Raw genomic sequence first — 19,487 nt, 5'->3', positions numbered from 1 at the left:
CAAGGAAGATGGTTGCGGTGCATCCAACTGCAGTTCTAGGAAACACGGCATCTCATGTTCTTCGGCTTGTGGAAACTGTCATGGATCAACCTGTAAAAACCGTGAATTACCTCCCGAGGACTGCAATTACTGTGACGGCTTTTAAGGTAGGGTGTTCCTACATATCCATGCAAATTAGCCAGTTTTCCTAACCAAATACACAGATATTTAATGCTGTGACCTTTTAATATACCATTTTGTTTAGAAAAATATAATCTTTTCCAATATAGTTACACATTTTCATTTTTCTCATCGAATAACTAGAAATTCGTCAATGAATTGCTTGTTTTTACCATTTTTTTAAATACATTTTGCGTCACGATTTCCAAAATATAAAACTATATTGGAAAAACTGCATTACTTTTCTCGTGAGATTAATACTCTGGAAGCTGTAGCTATCATAATTCTCGAGAAAATAGGCTAGTAGTGGACGCATGTATAACTGGTTTTAAAAAGGGGTATATACCACTCTTAAACAGGATGATTCTGTTAAATAACATTTCGAGCTTATATGTAGGTAATTTTCCGAATTGTTGGATCAGTTTGTTAACATTAATAGAAATATAAAATCACGTTAATGTTTGTTTAGGTAACCTATATTTTAAATTAAAGTACTTATGTATGTTACCTAATGCATGTTTATTCAGTATTGTGTGTTAGAGTGCATCCCAATGTGTGTATATTTTTCTATTTCTTTTCGATACAGGTCACTGGAAATCTTGTGTAAATTTAATTCTATGGTATGTTTTGTGAGAATGGACGTGTCGAATTTTTCTTTCAAACGATAAGCAGTTGAAATGAGTCTGATTTTGTTTTCTGGAATATAATTTTGGTAGATTTCAAAAACGTTTTAACACATCACTAACTGAAAAAAGGAATATAATTTAAGTGACTTCAAATATATATTATGGAAAATGAATATAGTTCGGATCTGACAATTTGACATGGGATACAATGCTTTCTGTTATTTTGCCTACATATTCAATACTTTTTCCGTGGCCGATCACAAAATAAAATCTATTTACCAGATTTCAGTGAATTTAGGATCTGGTAAAGGAAATCTTGTGTGCTTCTGTTTGTCCCACCGAAACTTTTTCAATACGATGTTCCGTTTTCGTTTTATTGAATTTTTAAAGATTTTCCAGGACGAGTCACAAAAAAAACTATACATATAAAAATATATACATTTATATATATGAGCAGATTTTGGTGAAATTAAATTATATTTAATACAAAAAAAAGTCTTTAATTTTAGTTACGACTTTCTTTGACGTACGATACGTTTTCGATTTGTCCTTTTTTTTTCCAGGAAATTTTCTGGAAAACCAAAAACCTATTTTGTGTTGATTTTTGTTAATTTGTAATATATTATGAAAATCGTTGTGTACTTTAACTTTGTCCTGAAACATTTTGCTGTAAAATGCGCTATTTTCAATTTATTTCAATATTTTAGGTTTTTCCGTGACGAATTCCAGAAAACAAAATAGTAGTTATTAGTGTATTTTTGTAAATTATTTGTATGTTATGGTAAATTTGGCTCTCTTTAATTTTAGTGTCTCTACCTTTCTTCGTAGAACGCACCGTTTTCCAGTTATTAATTTATTCCGCATTTTTCCGGGACAAATCCCGGAAAAAACGTTACCAAAATAAAGTGGATTTCGGTGGATTTTGGATATGTTATTCTACAAATGTTTCTGCAAATTTTGATATAATAAAACCTTTTCTTGCAATTTGTCCGTAAATCGACCCCTTTTTCTCATAAAATGCCTGGACTATGAATCCTTCAGAGAAACGGTGTTGCTGTGTAGCGGGAGGAGGTTGAAGGTAGGAGGGAGGTTTATCACCGTTACAGATCAGCACTTCCCCTACCGCGGGCGACGTTGAGGCGTGTCAGTGTCATCCCCACCCTGCTCGTCTTCCCGGAGCCTGGCGTCAACTTTCCCGTCGAGCAGCACAAGGCAGACACTAAAAATGCCAAATTAGCCAGTTTTCCTAACCAAATAAACTGATATTTAATGCGGTGACCTTATACTTTTAATATACCATTTTGTTCAGAAAAATATAATCTTTTCCAATATAGATTCAAATTTTAATTTTTCTCATCGAATAACTAGAAATTCGTCAACGAATCGCTTGTTTTTACCATTTTTTTAAATATATTTTGCGTCACGATTTCCAAAATATAAAACTATATTGGAAAAACTGCATTACTTTTCTCGTCAGATTAATAATCTGGAAGCTGTATCTATCATAATTCTCGAGAAAATAGGCTAGTAGTGGACGCATGTATAACTGGTTTTAAAAAGGGGTATATACCACTCTTAATATGACTATTTTAGTTAACCAAAATAAATTCCATGGTGATTCCACTATCATAAAGTTTCATTTGGCACACCAATACGTTTGGTATGGTCCCCTAATGCGGGTTTATGTTCATACACGTCGGTCCACCATCTTCCCGTGAAAAATGTCGTCACATGGTGCGCGCGCAGCTTCAACCTGTGTTAATTATTTTGTGTTACAGTGATGCGCGCGCATCTTAAAATTTCACTCTCATCATTTTTTCATAACGCGCCTAAAGAAGTATACAACAACAAAAAGTCCAGATCACGAAAAGTTTTGGCGCGAAACTTGCGCAGTGATCAGTCTGTGGACCTAACGAACATTGAACACACAGAAGCGTGAACGTAGAATTTCATTTCTGTTCGGTTGGAGGGGAGGGGAAGAATATAACCACTATTTTCCGCTGCTTGCTTTCAATTTATCGGTGGGAATGATAGGTTTCTTTTTAGGATTTCAGGGGGGAGGAGGAACGAGTACACTCCACTTGACCTAAAGTCCTAAAATGAATTTCGGCTGAATGTCTGTTAGGTCGAATGACTAGTAGGGCAAATGACTTTTAGGCGAATCGACTTTTAGGGCAAGTGACGTTTAGTAGATATGACTTTTAGGCCAAGTGACGTTTAGGAGATATGACTTTTAGAGCAAATGACTTTTAGCTCAAATGACTTTTAGGTCAAATGACTGAAGGAATTTTTTAAATTTTAGGTCAAGTGACGTTTTGGAGATATGAATTTTAGGTTAAATGACGCGCACCGGGAGGAACATTGTACCCCCTTCTCCATCTCTCTACCACCCCCCTTCCTCCTGAGAACGCTAATGCCTGCAGTCGGCAGTCCTAACCTTTCCCAGCCGGACTCGGGGCCTGATCGAGGGAGCAGACAGCCCAGGGAAGTCCTCTTGGTCGCGAAGAAAGCGACGTTGTCCCGGCATGAAGACACCGCAGGGGAGGGGGCAAGGAAGGATGTTCAGATCGTATCGCCCTCAAGTCTGCCGGCTGCCGGGAGGGACAGTCACTCCGAACAGAAAATAAACGTTGCGTGCAAAGGGCCGGGCCGGGGTGGAACTTCCATTCACATCCAGACTGCGCTACCCGAAACGAAGGGAGGGAACGCAGAAAACTCCACCGGATCAGTGATTAGCATCCTGTGCGAATCCAAACAATCCTGCGAATGGCGTCAGAGAAGTGGTTCGTCACCACGACTCGCAGAACTTTCCGAGAGTCTGAATTACGTGTGGAAATGTAAACTAGAGATACATAGCGAATGAGACGGGATAATAAGGTCGACTATTTTCTCGGAGTATTGCATACACATTCCGCCTAAAAACTCAACACAACCCTGAGTACTAGGAACTAAGATCTGCACTAGTATTTTAAAGCCGCAACAATACATTTTCATTGCATAAAACCAAATGCACCATAAACTGCACAATATTATTTTTAATATTAAACAATAATATTTTTGAGAACACGTTAGTTTGTATCTTTTAAAATATTCTACGTCATGCAAATAATTAAAAATAAGTTTATAAAATAACCTACATTATATTCTTGTAGTTTAAAAGACGTGTATCTAAGTATCCTGCATGAAGTCAATTATGAATAAAAAATATTTCGTTAACATGTACAAAATAACTTTTATATTTTGTTTTAGTAAAGTACTATTTTATATTTATAGGTATATTCATATAAAATATGAACCCAATAACTTGTCAATGAAAATTGGTGTTAGTACAATATGACAATCTTGGGGGCTTAACTTCATATAATTGCAGTTAATTTTAAGAGTATTAAATTTTTCTAAATAAGATATATAAGTACATAAAAACAACTCAAATATCTCTCTATGTTAAAAAAATATGTTAACGCATAGATGAAAAATATGCCGTGTGCAAGCTTATTTTACGGCTGCAGGTTATATAAAACAATACATAAATACGACATAAGCAAAAAACGTCAAGTGTGTTGAGATGTAAGGAAAATACTTAGCTTCCTCAGAGAAACTTACCAGCTGACGAATAACAATCAAATAAAATAAAAACAGTGCCATATTACCACCTCATGCACGTAGTTACATGATTATAAGTTATAATTATAATTTATAACTAGACACCCGGAAATATCGCGAATTCGTTTGGTCTCAGGCTAAACTTCAAAACCTTGTGTTTGGCATACCAACGATTTCTTTTACATTAGCTGAGTTACCAGCATGAAACCTTTTGTTCTTGTTAATTGGCACTACATTATTTTCTTACAGCCCGCCCAGACGGGCTTCGTTGGCTCATGGTCGTGGAGGGGCGTGTCCCAATAACTGCGGTCCAATCATGACCACAGTGCATGGGTATGGATGTTTGTATTCCGGCCTGCGTCCAAATGATTCAGCAACATTTCCGTATCTCTAATAATAACAAATTCAATATAATTTCGTTTAGCCAGTGGTAATTATTATTTCTTTCAACTTTAGCAACAATAATCTATACACACACTGTATTGTGATTTCTTGGTTTTACCAACAAAAAAAAATTAAAATTGCAAGTAAGTATGCATACTGATGTTGGAAAACACCCCATCTATCTGCAACTTGTTCACATAACCCAAGAACTACTGCAGATATTTAGGAGAAACGTTTTTTATAATTGCTTAATATTAAAATGTATGAAATATCACAATTATTTTGACCCCTTATACAGTTTATTTTAATAAATCAACTTAAAGGCAACTAAAAACTAAATAACTTGTTTCGAAATTAATATTTAATGGAGAATTGAAGACTTGATTAGGATAGACTGTATTAGCGTGTTATAATCGACACAAAAATAATCACAGGCTAGCTCTTCTCATTTTATTCACAACTTTCATTAAAATTTCAGTACAATAACTGAGATTTCTGGCCTACAACGAAGACATCGTACCTCAGCATTTCAACAAAAGGTTATAATCGTAATTTTTGGAGGTTTTAACCATACACAATACTAGACCTCATCTGCAATATACGACGCAAGTTATTTAGTTTCCAAGGTCATGAAATGTTTGCCTTGGACTGACTTGAGTACTCGGATCGACTTTTTGTGTTTTTTTTTTGGCATACTTTTCCCCATGCTATGTATATTTTGTCGTGAATTGTTTGTCATGTATGCTATTTTATCCTTTTGTATTATATCGTGTCATGGACTGCAGGAAGAGACAATGACCGTCTGGTTATGCAGCAAAAGTATATGTAAATAGTTTTTGTATGTATATATTGTTGTATTTCTTGGCTTCACCGCCATTTGTAATCTCTTTCATTAATAAACGAATTTATGAAAACTAAAACTAAATTTTAAGTGGACGCTTTTAATTTCAATGTAGTCAAGCTTTGCAAAATAAACTGCAAAGAACGGTGTAGGTACATAAAGACGTAGTCGTATAATTAATTACGCATGCAAGTTTAGAAAAGAAAATTATTTTTACTAACAAACATGTTATCTAAAATTCTCATTTTAACGTTTCCGGCCAAGTAAGTGTTTTGTATGTTGTACGCAAGCATAAACACTAATATATTCTATAAGTATGAATTCTCAGGCATGAGTAATTACATCCGGATTTGCGCTGGCAGGAACCCTACTAGTTTTCATCAACCATAATTACATTCCCAAGAGCTTGAAAATTTGCTAGGTTATTTTGTGGATAATAATAATTATATTTCAGAATCCATGGCGATGCAGCCCTTAAGTTTTATAGGTACCATTGTTGAATCCTGAATGATCTCGAAGATAGGGACCACTTATCACATCTGCATTAAAAAAAAAAAAAATTAATTTATAATTATTGTTATGATTATATTATCTGCTCCAATTTTTACTACTCCAGTTTTCATTAGAAGCAATAGATTACATTTCATCAAAGAATTAACAGTGTTTTTTTTTTGTTGCCATTCCAACCCATGAGGTATGTACACTTACCGTCAACAAGGTCGCTTTATTAACCCTCCTCCTTTTTTTTAAACTTTTTCATTAAATTGACCAAAAAATTTATTTTTAACATTACTAGCTGTAGTAACAATACATAAGTAAGGGGCGGGCAACCGTGTTTTGAAATCTGGTAGAACATTTAACTGCAAACAATAAACTGAACAAATTACAACAATACGAATTTAGATGAGATGCTAATTACATATGATTCACTGGAGAAACACGCAATGAACATCATGAAAATAACAGAAAATACTCTTACTTTTTACTCGGGAGTGTGACAACTTGACGTGACATTCATCGCGTGCACGGGAGTTGACACTTTCGCAGGAATTAACACGGATAATTTTTGACGAGCACGAAATTTACACACTTCCTTGGCGACGCACTCGGGAAACGAGATCGCGCGAGCAACAGACACGACTTCACGGAGGATCGCTTCAAATGTCCGCGAGAAGAATTACACGCCCGTCACCGTATGTCAACAACGTAATGCGCTGGAGACTGTGCATGCAGACCCGAACCGCACCAACTCCACCGCCGCCACAGTTGCACGGCCATTGAGTGATCGAGGCCTGGCGGCCCGCACGCAGCCACCTCACCGCTCCTCGCGGCGACCACACGAACTAAACCTCTCGGCTCCAACAGGTCCAGCCATTTTACTTCTCACTTTCGCCGCCAGGCCCCATCACACTGAACGAAGGGCAGCCTTCTTTTCACAGATGAGAGAGCCCCAAAACCAGAAATTCCCCGAAGTTCATGTTTTTTTCCGTATCTTTAATGTAGCTATCCTAACCAAATCAACAGTCCACAATGTTTTAAAGTATTTATAATGTAGCTAACCTAACCTTATTGACCATTATCCTTTTATTAACATCATCATATTTATTTACAATGAACAACACGATCGGGCGTTTGGCTCTCTCGTCTGTGAAAGGAGGCTGCCCAGATTACCTTATCCTTTCAATTCGTATTAATACAAATGTCGAGGCACACTGCGCAAAATAAGTTATTTTAAGTCGTGTATTGCAGGGGTAAAAAAAAAAAAAAAAAAAGATTTGAGAACGAAAATATGCAGTGTACGTAATTACTATTAAAATAAAAGGGGGTTGTCTGTAAAGTCGGTTTGCGGACGATAATTTTACGTGATAACGTCATAATAAAACATTGATGAATAATTGCATACTTTTTAATTTTCAAATATTATTAATAGTATTTCAAATTTAATTTAAATAATTTGTTTATATATAATCACCAACAATTAGTTAAAAAGCCCGCCTTAACCTGTTTGATATTATATAAGATTTTCTCGCACGGTGGTTTGCCGGTTCTTGCACGCTCGGCTCAGGCGGAACGTGACAATTTTTGTGCGTGCAGCCGGCGTTCATCGATTTATAAGACGTTATCACGTCAAAAAAAAGTGAGCTAGTAGGTATTTCAGTACTAGTCAGTGATGTGTACGTAAGCATCTATCCTCGGTAACGAACAAATTGTGTTCTTATGTTGCAAATACATTTATAATTATAATAAGAAATTCGGACACGGAATTTAATGTAGATTTCTTCGAAATAATTCCGAGCGTGATAAACATATGAAAATTGTATTTTCAAGTACAGTTCTTAACACGAATCGTACTAGTTTCCGCACCCACCACTAGAATTCGCTGTCGAAGCAGCTACGTGACTATAGGATCGTTCCATTTCCAGAGCGAAAGGTTAAACTGTAGAACAAAAAAGGCTTCGACAAAAGCAAAAGGGACTCGAAATAATACAAAAGTCGGCTTTGGACCTGAATTTTGATAGTTGATTTTACTAAAATACTGCAGTGTCCCATCCCATCCCCCTTTTTTTTTGAGAGAGAAGTACAAGGACTTAAAAAAAATTAAAAGCAAAGTGAGTGTTTGGTGGAAAAAAAACATAAATTAACATAAAATAGAAATTGTGTTTAAAGGGCAAACAACAAAACTTTAACAATAAGTAAGGATGCCATGCCACAATCCTCACGCATCCCTGTTGTAAGCTCTGGAAGCACATAGGCATTATCATTAGGCACCTGTATTAACATTAAGAGATGACATTGGCATTAACGAATTATCAAAGGCATAATTTTTAAAATCACGAGCTTTTAAAATGAATGATCACAGATTACAAATTTAGCAAGTTCATTAAAACAATCAAGCCCAGATTGAATTAAAAATTTACAAGGCTTTGATTAAAATAAGAAACCCCATAATGAAAACTATAATATCATAAGTTAAAGTGAAAGTGCGTAGAGGTGAAGAGGCAGTAACAACGGAACGCTCAGTGGTCTCTCCCTTCTTGCTCTCTGCAGGGGTATAATATATAACCCAACAGTCGAGTTCAAAGTATGAAGTACATATTACAAAGAGTGTAAAGGGTACCCAGTGGATTTTTAGGTTATTACAGAAACTTTCATTTTTCAGTAATATCGGCACACAATTAACAGCGTATTGTAAATCGGCAGAAATGCAAATTCAACTAAATTACGGCACAATCGGCTTCTGCCAATCCGGGTCGGCACAGCTCTACCTCGTGGCCACCAGATACCAAAGCTCTAGGAGCAATCTGGTGTCTCCACGACACAGGTGTGACGTGGCCCCCTCCCCCCAACCCCCCCCCCCCCCCCCATTCCGGCGATGTCGGGCGTGCAGACCAAGACGATAAGACGATCATCTGCAGGGATCCATCACCGAACATGACATGATGTCATTCGCCTCGTCAGAATCCTGGTTATGGCTCCTCTACACATGCTCCTGTTTGAGCTCAGACGACTACACCAGCCTATGTTCTGGGCTTCATTTAAAATATTTTTAACGCCAAAGCTCTGCCTTCATTTAACATACACGCTAGAAATCAAGTAGTGAGTCATGCACTAGAATTCCAAATTAATCGATCAGGCCGCATGTGTTAAGACGGCACAATATTAATAACCAAGTTAAAATATCAAAAAAAGACAGAATGATAAAAGATTTTGATGCTCATGTGAATTTTCTGATTTCACGCCAAAATAATTTACTGAAATAGCGCCTGAAAAGAACATACAGAGGATCTTGGGAAATATGGGGGTATCTCATAATTTTATAAACAATACAAAAATAAGAAAAAAAATATACATTTATTACTGTAACAGGTTACGTATAAAAAAATGCTCAAGACAACATGACGTGGTGAACAGGTAACAGGTGAGGTATAAAAAATGCTCAAGACGGCAAGACGTGGTGAACAGGTAACAGGTGAGGTATAAAAGACGTGGTGAGCAGGAACTCCTCAGGCGGAGGCTTCGGGAACGCGCTCCTCGCTGTGGGCCGCCAACAGCGCTCGGACGTACGGGTTCTCGCTGGCCGCCACGCCGGCCCTGAGCTCCGCCAGCCCGGACGACACCTGGTCCTCTGGAGCGCCCTGGAGCCGCCTGCAGGCGTCCAGGAACTCCCGGATGACCCGCTCCCCCTCCTGCGACACAGGACACGCCTGAGCTGCCGCCTCGCCCTCCAGAGCAAGCGGCTAGTGCCGGCATCACACAAACACACAATCCAAACTGAATACAGCACACTCCCGATTACCAGCAAAATTAAGTGGCAGGGCCACCGCAGATAGTGAAAATCGCGGATAATCCGCTATAGAGCCGAAAAAGGGAAACAAAAAAAAAGGATACATTAATTTCAACTTAAAATCTAAAAATTTATGTACAGTAAAAGTTACAATTAACAGTAAAAATTATTTTATGATAAAATTTTAATATTTTACCGAATAATTACGCATGCCAGCCTACTGCGTGAGTACCGAGAAGGCCTGTGCCGTTTTACTATATCCTGCACACAATACACTGTCAGCACAGTTCGTATCATGCGCGGATAATAAGGAGTTTACTGTAATTTAATGTTTGATTCAAGATTTTGGATTAAATATTTTTTGAATTATTTGTGTCCACGATAGACACTGAAAAAGTATCCAATCCACAAAAATTTAAGTAAAAAGTGCACGCACGAAACAAAGAAGATTTATTCTGGATACTCAAGTTTTTTTTCTGCAAAATAGTAACTACAGTGAAACCTCGATTCTACGTACACTCACGGTTCTCCAAAATTTGTCCTTACGACCGAGTTGTACGTACGAACCAGCGAGGCCAAATTACGTCCATTTGTGGTTACCCCCCTCCCCACCATCAACCCCACCGCTGCCGCGGGAAATTAATTGCCGTTTCCGTGTCCTGCTGCCACGGGAAATGACCTGCCGTGTGTATGTATTATGCTGATGTATTTTTGATCGAGATTATATCCTATTCATGCAGAAACAACACTTGAGCTAATCAAACGTAAACATAAAAAAAAACTCGACACTGAAAGCAGTGTCGTAAGCCCCGTGTTTACATTTTTTTAAATATTTTATATCAATAAAATAATATTTAACACACAATATATTTGCTCAAATAAAAAAAATACTGTGGGTACTTTAAGTGTAGATAAGATTAGCTAGTAGGCCTAAAAACATAGTGAAAAACGAAACGTTTATAGTCGGCAAAGAACATTTTAAATCGCAAAGTGTACATATTTTATAAAATGAAAAGTTGCTTTTATTTCTAAACACGTAATAATTTAAGCCTAGGCGTGTAAAAGTCAGAGTAATTATAGCAGAGACAATCTAAAATGTGTGAGGTAAAAACGTAAACTCACGAATGTATAAACGTAACGGGAATATTACGTGGCTGTTCGTCTGATATTGTATTTGTCACAACTTAGCCGAAATACTGGTACGAGACATAAACTTCACAAGATAAAATAAGCGGAGTCTTGGTAACTGTTTTATACGTATTTTATCATTTCGGAAGTATTGTACAGTTGACGCATATTTTTTAAACTAACCATTTATTTCTGGGGATCGTAAATAATTAATTATTGGTATCAAGACATCACGAAGAAACGTAATCTTGAACATGTCACGGTAGCGAGAAAACTGGTGCTTATACCAATAAACTGGTATTAGAACTTGACAACACTGGTACACGGGAGGTGGAGCTTTTATTTTTTTCCGCTACGCTCGCTTCTATTGGCTGGCTGCTGAGGAAAGGTCACGAGTCTGGGCGGAGCATAGAGTGAGTTACACTGCGCATGCGCAGCTCAGCGAACAAAGAGAGCCAGCCGGCAGCTACGCCGCGCCGTTACAACAGCTGACCGATTACAATGACTTTTCTCCGCGTAAGGCGGGCTATTGACGGTAAATTTCAATCAATTTGCTGCCTTTTTTTTTTTTTTTTTTTTTTTACTGTTATGCAATGTGTATATAGCCCATATTTGTTGTAAACGCTGCAGGTTGGAACTGTATTTTAATAAACTTTAACGAATTTCTTACACTTTTCATTTTTTTATATATATTTTTTTGCCTCATTTATCACGGTTTCTGAAAATCTGTACGTACGACCGAGGTGTACGTACGAACCGGGGGCCGTACGAGCGAGGTTTTACTGTATATGGTTTTTTTTTATGTAACCAAATTGTATGATTTATAATTTACTGTATTTTCATCAATTTCATTAAAATATATATATATAATTTTAATTTGATATTTGATTACATATTTTATAAAAAAAATGGGTGTGTGTACTTATGTATGCGCATTTGAAATTATACATACTTACTTGACGTAATAAAAACTGGCTTTAATTTTGCATGCAAATAATTAATAGAAATAAAATAAAAGGACCAGAATGATAAACTGATAAATATAAATTCAATAAATTAAATTTTTTTCAAACAAACACTCAATATACAATATTGATATAAACATGTTTATAAAATAATTATTTAATTTAGTAAAATAATCAATATAAATTTCAATTAATAATGATAAACAATGAATATACTGAATGTTTATTCTAATTTTATATTATAATTTATAAATTAATGATATATTAAATAATGTACAAATTAATAATGCAAATAAATTATACCAAAGGGCCCATTTCCTGTTGCGGTCAGAGCCGCGGTAGATAGTCAGGCAGTGTTCAGTAAATTTAAAAGTTAAATACGTATTATGTTATGAAGACACTGACAGACGCACCCCTGTCCGGGAATGGGAACGGAAATTAGTCGATGGAAGTTACAGTACTGACTTTCACAATAACTAGAAAAAAGTCAAATTTTTATTTCATTAAATATTTATGGTTATTATAACTGTTAATATACAGAGCTGTTTGATGAGTAACACCACTTATGCACACAATCAATCTACAGTGCCATGCATCCATTATTTATTACCTCTATGATTTTCTTCCTCTCCTCCACAGTTCCATTAAAATCAAAATTTTCATGAAACTCCAATTCTGCTTGCTTCTTCTTTGCCATCTGTTAACAAAATAGGCAAAATTTTATTAAACATGATTAATTTTTTTTTTTTTACGTAAGCCACGATACACACTGCCATTTCATTAATATTGACTGTTGACAAAGAATGCACGTGCAGTTCATCATGCAGATTTAGACAAAACTCTAACATAATGAACAGTTTTTAAATGATTTACTATTAACAGAAACATATCCACCTAAAAAAAACAAGAATTGAAAGTCCTATGTGTTTGTTTATTCCAGCCATGTGGCTAAACATTACAATAAAATGGACTTATTGAACTTCTAGTTGTGTGACAAATCACGTGAAGACACAAAAATTTTCCAAATTTTTTATGATGTGTTCAATTCTTACTATTAGCTTTAAAAAAAAACTGCCAATCAAATAACTGCAACTTCTAAAATATCGTAAAGACACAGCACTACAGTCAAACCTCAATAACACAAATCTGAAGGATCATAATTTTGTCACTTTGCAATATTTAATTACAATTTTTATATAATTTTGAAATCAAATTCAAATTAAGTTAATATATTTTTTTTAGTGATGGCCAAATTCAATTTTAATTCAATTTTAAGATGACTGCACCTACGGCTCATAAAATATGTTTCCAACAGAATCACCCTTAAAAAAGGATCTTAGGATAAAGAATAGATTTATAAAATAACCTACAAAAAGACATTCCACCATCATCGCTCCGATTTCCCTTTGCCTGCTCATTCCATCAATGCTCCACATCACATGCTCTCATGGTCTGAATGCGAAAAGAGATGTGAAGCCCTTGTAAGTAGAGCAATCGTCAGAGTCCTGGATCACACTAAAGATACGAAAATTAGGTCCTCTCTCCTCCCTGAGTTACTTACTCCCTCCCATCTTTCGCTTCTCCTCCATTGATTCCAACCCTTTCCCCATATCTAGGGACACTTGTATTTCGCGAATACATTTCGTGTCAAGGTATTTCACAAAACACTGTAGCTTTTCTCCTGTGGTTATTGGTTTGAGGTCGGTGAGAGGTGTCGTCCCGCTCTTGACGGGGGCAATGAGAATGTGGTCACCGTACTGCTGCACCCTCACAATTTTCCATGTCTCTTAGAAAAAGCTACAGTGTTTTTTGTGAAATACCTTGACACGAAATGTATTCGCGAAATACAGGTGTCCCTACCCATATCCACGAATTTTTTCTATACCATTCTCTGTTTTGTGATTGGCTGTCGGTGGAAAAGGGTCGTGAAAAAATTCGTGTGATCCAGTTGTACCTTTGAATATATATACTGTATAGAAGTCGCCAGCCCAGGTTAAAATTTCTAATACGGTTTTGAGGTAGTTGGTTAATTCACCGCCGCAATCGCCACCATCTCCAGGGCGTCGACTTGCGGCGGTCCCTAGCGGACAAGTGTTGAACTCTTCAAACACCCCTTCCCCCTCCCGTTGAACGACCTTGAGCTGCAGTGAATGATGGGTTGGGGGGTACGGGGGAACGACAGCGGGCGACAGCGCTGCGCTCTTAACGTGTAAATAACGAACTAAGACGATACAAGGCGTTACGGCAGCGCACTGCAGCGGTGAAGTTCCCAAGCTGCTCATCATACGCTCCTGAAAAACGTAGAGTAAATCCTATCCACTCGCGACTTCTATGCAGTGTATACGTTCGAAGGTTGTGAGCTCCCCCGACTGCCATCCCGAGCGGTTACCTCGACCACCTCGGGCGGGAACCGGGCGGTGCGCGCCACGAACACGCCGAAGCTCTGGTCGCAGGCGCCGGGCAGCACGCGGTACAGCAGGGTGAGCGTGTCGCACGCAGTGATGGCGCTCACGTGCTGGTTCACCACCGCCGGCACGCAGCTCGCCAGCTCCGTCAGCTCGTGGAAGTGCGTGGCGAACAGGCAGAACGCCTTCACCTCCTTGGCCAGGTGCCTGCAGTCCACGACTTCCCCTTTACTCCTCCCCCCGCGACTCTCCACGGCCAACATTTCAAGTACAGTAAACTCCCTATTATCCGAGCATGCTACGAAAAAATTACAGCACATAAATGTAAATCTGTATTTCATTGCAAGTGAGCAAATTTGAACCTCTCCTGACGAGTGCATTGTGTGCAGTATACAGTAAAACGCCACAGGTCTTCTCGGAACTCACGCAGTAGGCTGGCATGCTTTGCTATTTTTGTCTCTGTCGCACTTTGTTTCTAGTCATATGGCTGAGCACTTTTATGTTACATTACTGAAATGTGCATAATTTAAAAATTTTTTGCTGTTAATTGTAAATTTTACTGTACATAAAGGTCTATGTTTTTAAGTTGAAATTAATGTTTCCTTTTTTGTTTCCCATTTTCGGCTCTTTTGCGGATTATCTGCGATTTTCACTATACGCAGTGGCCCTGACACTTAATTTCGCGAATAATCAGGAGTGTACTGTAACCCTATTTTTTTTTTTTAAATATACAAATTTTGCAATTTACTGAAAGAGAAAATGAAAATACAGCCTCCACCATTCCCATAGATGGCCTTATGTAACAAAAAAAAAAAAAAAATAAAATAAAATAAACAGAACCTTGCATATGTCATTTTACAATGTGTATGACTATACACTAAAAAAAACATTCTGAAAAAAAAAAAAATACAGCCTGGGTGATGGCAGACTGTAGCACGATATCTAACCTCAAATTACTACCACTGGGTTAATTTCTATGACTTTCCCAGGATTTCAAGTAAATTCTTTTTGTCCTGACCATCCAGAACGTGGAGAGAAACCCTACATTGTCCTTTCCTTTACTTTCCAGGAGACGAGGATGTTGGATTATGGAGTGTACGGGAGCACGTCGTTTGGTCTAAAATATTTGGCCTAAAACTGTTTCAGAACATTTACTTGGCCTAAACATTTTTACCTAAAGTTATTTGGCATATAGTCATTTGACCTAAAATAGTTTTACCTAAATTCGTTTGGCATAAAGTTATTTGGCCTTAAGACATTTGACCTAAAATTGTTTGACATAGTCACTTGTCCTAAAATAATTTTTTGACACTTATTTCATCTAAAATATTTGGCCTAAAGACATTTTGCCTAAATGTATTTGGCTTAAAGTCATTTGACCTAAACGTATTTGGCCTAAAGTCATTTGACCTTAAATTATTTCCTCTAAAGTCATTTGGCATAAATAATTTAGCTTGAAGGTATTTGGCCTTAAACTGTTTTTAGAATAATTAACTCTGATCTTTTAACAGGTAGTTCTAGCAAATAGTAGAATGTTTTAGTTACTTACAGCTATGCTATATGTTGAGCTATAGCATTTTTAGAGCAATAATTTAAAATCCAGTCCCCACAGCCCACTAACAACACATGGCCAAAGGGGAGCATATTCACGTGACTGCACAGTGTTCTGCCGCATCATACGCACTCTGCGATGGCCCAGGCGAGACCGCAGCCCTCGAACGTCGAAGTGCCGCGCCCCAGTTCGTCAATGATCACCAGCGAGTTGCTGGTCGCCATCTGAAACATTTCAAACAAACAATCTACAGCTTGGAAATTTTCAATAATTTCAAAAGATTTATTAGGTACTTTTGTTAGTCTGTGAGTATTTCTTAATCTTGCGAAACAAAAGGAAGTTACGATAAAGTGGAAACATGAGCTGCAAGCTATGGTGATGCCCCTCACTGAGGGTATCGCCGCCTGGTGGCACGTACTGGGCAGATGGTGACCTCACACGAGGAAGCACCCCGAGGCATCAGGCCACAGTAGGTGCGAGTGGAAATGCGCATGAGGATTCTACTCTTCCTTGGTCAGTGCTCGATGTGAAAATGCTTCATCCAAGTCCCATCTTTGGTGGGTTTCTCCAAGTTTTTTTGCAAGTAAACCGTGACGGTCGTTACCAATGAGTAGGGTTTTTTTTCAGAGTACTCCTTTTAACCCCGTCCCTCTCACCATCTCTAACTCTCTGAATGTTTCTCTCAAACACTCTTCTTCATTCTCTCTCAATTTCTCAAACTCTCATGCCTTCTCCCAAACTTTCACTTTCTCCACTTGCATTCCATCGCTGATACGTCACAGTGTTTCAATTCACAACCTGCCACTTAAATGAATACTACTTTTACCCTATGAGTGCAATTCCCAGCCAATGTTTATTATTTATAATTTATTTTAAACTTTCATCACGTGCTCTTGTGTTAAAAATCATCTTCATCAAAGTATGGGATTACCTTAAATTCTAGGTTACCTTTACAGTTGAACCTAATTTTTACATACCTGGGATTTACGAATTTCCGTGATTAACACATTGTAAAAACCTTGCAATTTTTTTTGTGTCATTTGCCACGATGAACCATACGGTTATGAACCAAAACTTTGGTGACGTGAACATGAAAATTAAGTTCATTTTTATATCTCTCCCCTTTAAACTTTAATGTATTATGAAATAAAGTTGTATAATGGAATTTTTACATAAACAAATAGTGTATTACAGTGCCCTTATTGGAATACATTTTAAATAATAGTACTGAATACCTGTAAATACGGCATCTTAGTGCATGTTCGGCGAAGTTTGTTTTACTTGGCAGCACTGAATTTCCATACATTGCAACTGAATTGTTTTATTCCTAAACGTGAACAATGGTTGTGAAAGAAGTTGTGTTCTCTTAATAGAATTACTTCAGACAAAAATCTAAAACTAATAGAATGTTTACACTTGATTATTAATAATGTTCATAAATGAATTGTGTAAGGAAAATCTCACCATAAAAAGTGGACAGTTTGAGATGCTTCAACATTCACATCTCTTATTCATGAACCAAAAATTTTCGTGTTCAACTTTAAACAATTGTGTACTACTACAAGATTTGACAGAATCATTGTTTTCACCATTTGAGATAACGAATTCCCAGATAACATAACATTTTTATTCAGTGTGGTGCATATTTGCTTTTTTGATTCCCATCATAGTGAGAATAAAAATTAATATTTTTTTAACACTTCCCTCTTTTTTACGTTTTCCCAGTATTAACATATTTTTACCCTGGTTCTTTGTGATATGTGAAAAAACGAGGTTCTACTGTATTTGAATAATACAAAAGTTAAAGCCTTTTAAGTAGGGACACTAGTATTTCGCGAATATATTTCGTGTCAAGGTATTTCACAAAATACTGTAGCTCTTCTCCTGTGGTTATTGGCTGAGGTCGGTGAGAGGTGTCGTCCCGCTCTTGACGGGGCCAATGAGAATATGGTCACCGTACTGCTGCACCCTCACAATTTGCCACGACTCCTGGAAAAAGCTACAGTGTTTTGTGAAATAACTTGACATGACTTGTAATTGCGAAATACAGGTGTCCCTACTTTTAAGAAGTTATACCTGAACAGAATTCCTTGATTGAAAAAATTAGAATAATTTGCACCTGAGATACACAGCCTAAACGAGACCACACGGAAAGAGCCCGGGGACGACACGAACCCTGAGGATGGCCGCGGTCTCCACCATCTCCATCATGAAGGTGGACATGCCGCGCAGCTGGCAGTCATCCGCGCCCACGCGCGCCAGCACGGCGTCCACCAGGCTCAGGCGCGCCTCGTCGCACGGCACGAAGCTGCCCACCTGCGCCAGCAGCGCGGCGCACCCCACCGAGCGGATGTACGTGCTCTTGCCGCCCATGTTGGGGCCCGTGATGACGGAGAACACCCGCTCCCCTGCGCAACCAGACACGCTAATCTCACCGCGCTGCTCGCACGGCCTTGAGACCGCCTCTCACATGGCATCACGATTACTGCTTTTATCCACATCACTAGAACTAAAGGGATATTTCTGGATATTTAAAACTACTGCTCTCTTGCATTAGTTGTTCTGACACCAATATTTTCAAACTTAGAAAAGTATCTGTTGAAAATATTAGTGAAAGAACAGGAAACTGAAAAGAGGTATAGTATTTAATTTATGAATATAGCCCTTAACAAACAATAATTACACAAAAATGAAGGGGGGGGAAAATCATCACGGGTGTGAAACCCAGTCTTTTCTACTACATGCAAATCATAATACGTAACTAACTGAATTGCACAATGAAAACTTTACTTCATGTTTTAGTTGGAACTACTATTTGCAGAGCCATAGATTTAATTTAATTTGGGTATCTACCATCTTAATACATTAAACTTTGAGGACTTGAACACAAAAAATTTGATGGCCACCAAATAAATATATATTTCAATTATTTTTGATGGGAAAACGTAGGATGATTTACACAATTTTTTTGCATCCCTAACTGGGTACATAAAAAGGCTATGTTTTAAGGGCTGTGCCTACCTGGGCACACAAAACAATTTGCAGAGATTCAGAAAAAAAACATGCAACTTAAAACTTTTAAGTACATTAAAATAATTGTTGAATAATATTTTGAGATTAAACAACCTAAACTCAAATTCTCTTAAAAATTCACATACCATACTGTTTAAACAATAGGACTTGGGCATAACATTCTTAAATAGGTGATATTTCTGAGTTGGAAAATAATAATGTTCTAACAAGAACAAAAAAGACACAAACTTGACCTTTTCTATTATTACTAGGGATGTACGAGTACCCGATATTTTCGGGTACGGTTCGAATCCACAATAACCCGAACCCGGAATCGTTGTACGTACATGGATTCGAACAGTGTTACGAATATTCACAAAAGTTATAAATTAATTTAATATGGCTCAATAATACTAACGGTGAAAAATAAAATTAGGCTACTATTACGTAAGTATTTATAATATGATGTATTAAAGAAAGAAATGTAAATTAACTAATTAACACAGTTAGATTAAAAGAATTTCGAG

At 37.4% G+C, this 19,487-nt stretch overlaps 2 protein-coding genes across 4 annotated transcripts in view; both read right to left on the bottom strand.

Annotated features, from left to right (window-relative positions):
- The window catches only part of LOC134537383 (uncharacterized), a 243,491-nt gene extending 236,572 nt beyond the window's left edge, over positions 1-6,919 (bottom strand). For all 3 annotated transcript variants that reach the window (XM_063377748.1, XM_063377750.1, XM_063377749.1), the window contains exon 1: positions 6,593-6,919. Coding sequence is in view for 1 of the 3 variants with exons in the window: in XM_063377749.1 (XP_063233819.1) it covers positions 6,593-6,627 (35 nt within the window). In the remaining 2 variants the exon portion in view is untranslated. The remainder of the gene's footprint in view (positions 1-6,592) is intronic.
- A 2,527-nt stretch (positions 6,920-9,446) lies between these two features.
- Positions 9,447-19,487, bottom strand: part of LOC134537236 (DNA mismatch repair protein Msh2) — a 28,746-nt gene continuing 18,705 nt past the window's right edge. Inside the window, exons 10-14 of the mRNA XM_063377503.1 lie at positions 18,124-18,356; positions 16,081-16,172; positions 14,381-14,603; positions 12,602-12,688; positions 9,447-9,800 (exon numbers count right to left, since the gene is read on the bottom strand). Coding sequence (XP_063233573.1) covers positions 9,618-9,800; positions 12,602-12,688; positions 14,381-14,603; positions 16,081-16,172; positions 18,124-18,356 — 818 coding nt within the window. The 3' untranslated portion in view covers positions 9,447-9,617. The remainder of the gene's footprint in view (positions 9,801-12,601; positions 12,689-14,380; positions 14,604-16,080; positions 16,173-18,123; positions 18,357-19,487) is intronic.

This window comes from Bacillus rossius, chromosome 12 (assembly GCF_032445375.1).
Source record: "Bacillus rossius redtenbacheri isolate Brsri chromosome 12, Brsri_v3, whole genome shotgun sequence".
Classification (NCBI taxonomy): domain Eukaryota; kingdom Metazoa; phylum Arthropoda; class Insecta; order Phasmatodea; family Bacillidae; genus Bacillus; species Bacillus rossius.
This window is presented reverse-complemented; position numbering and strand designations above follow the sequence as displayed.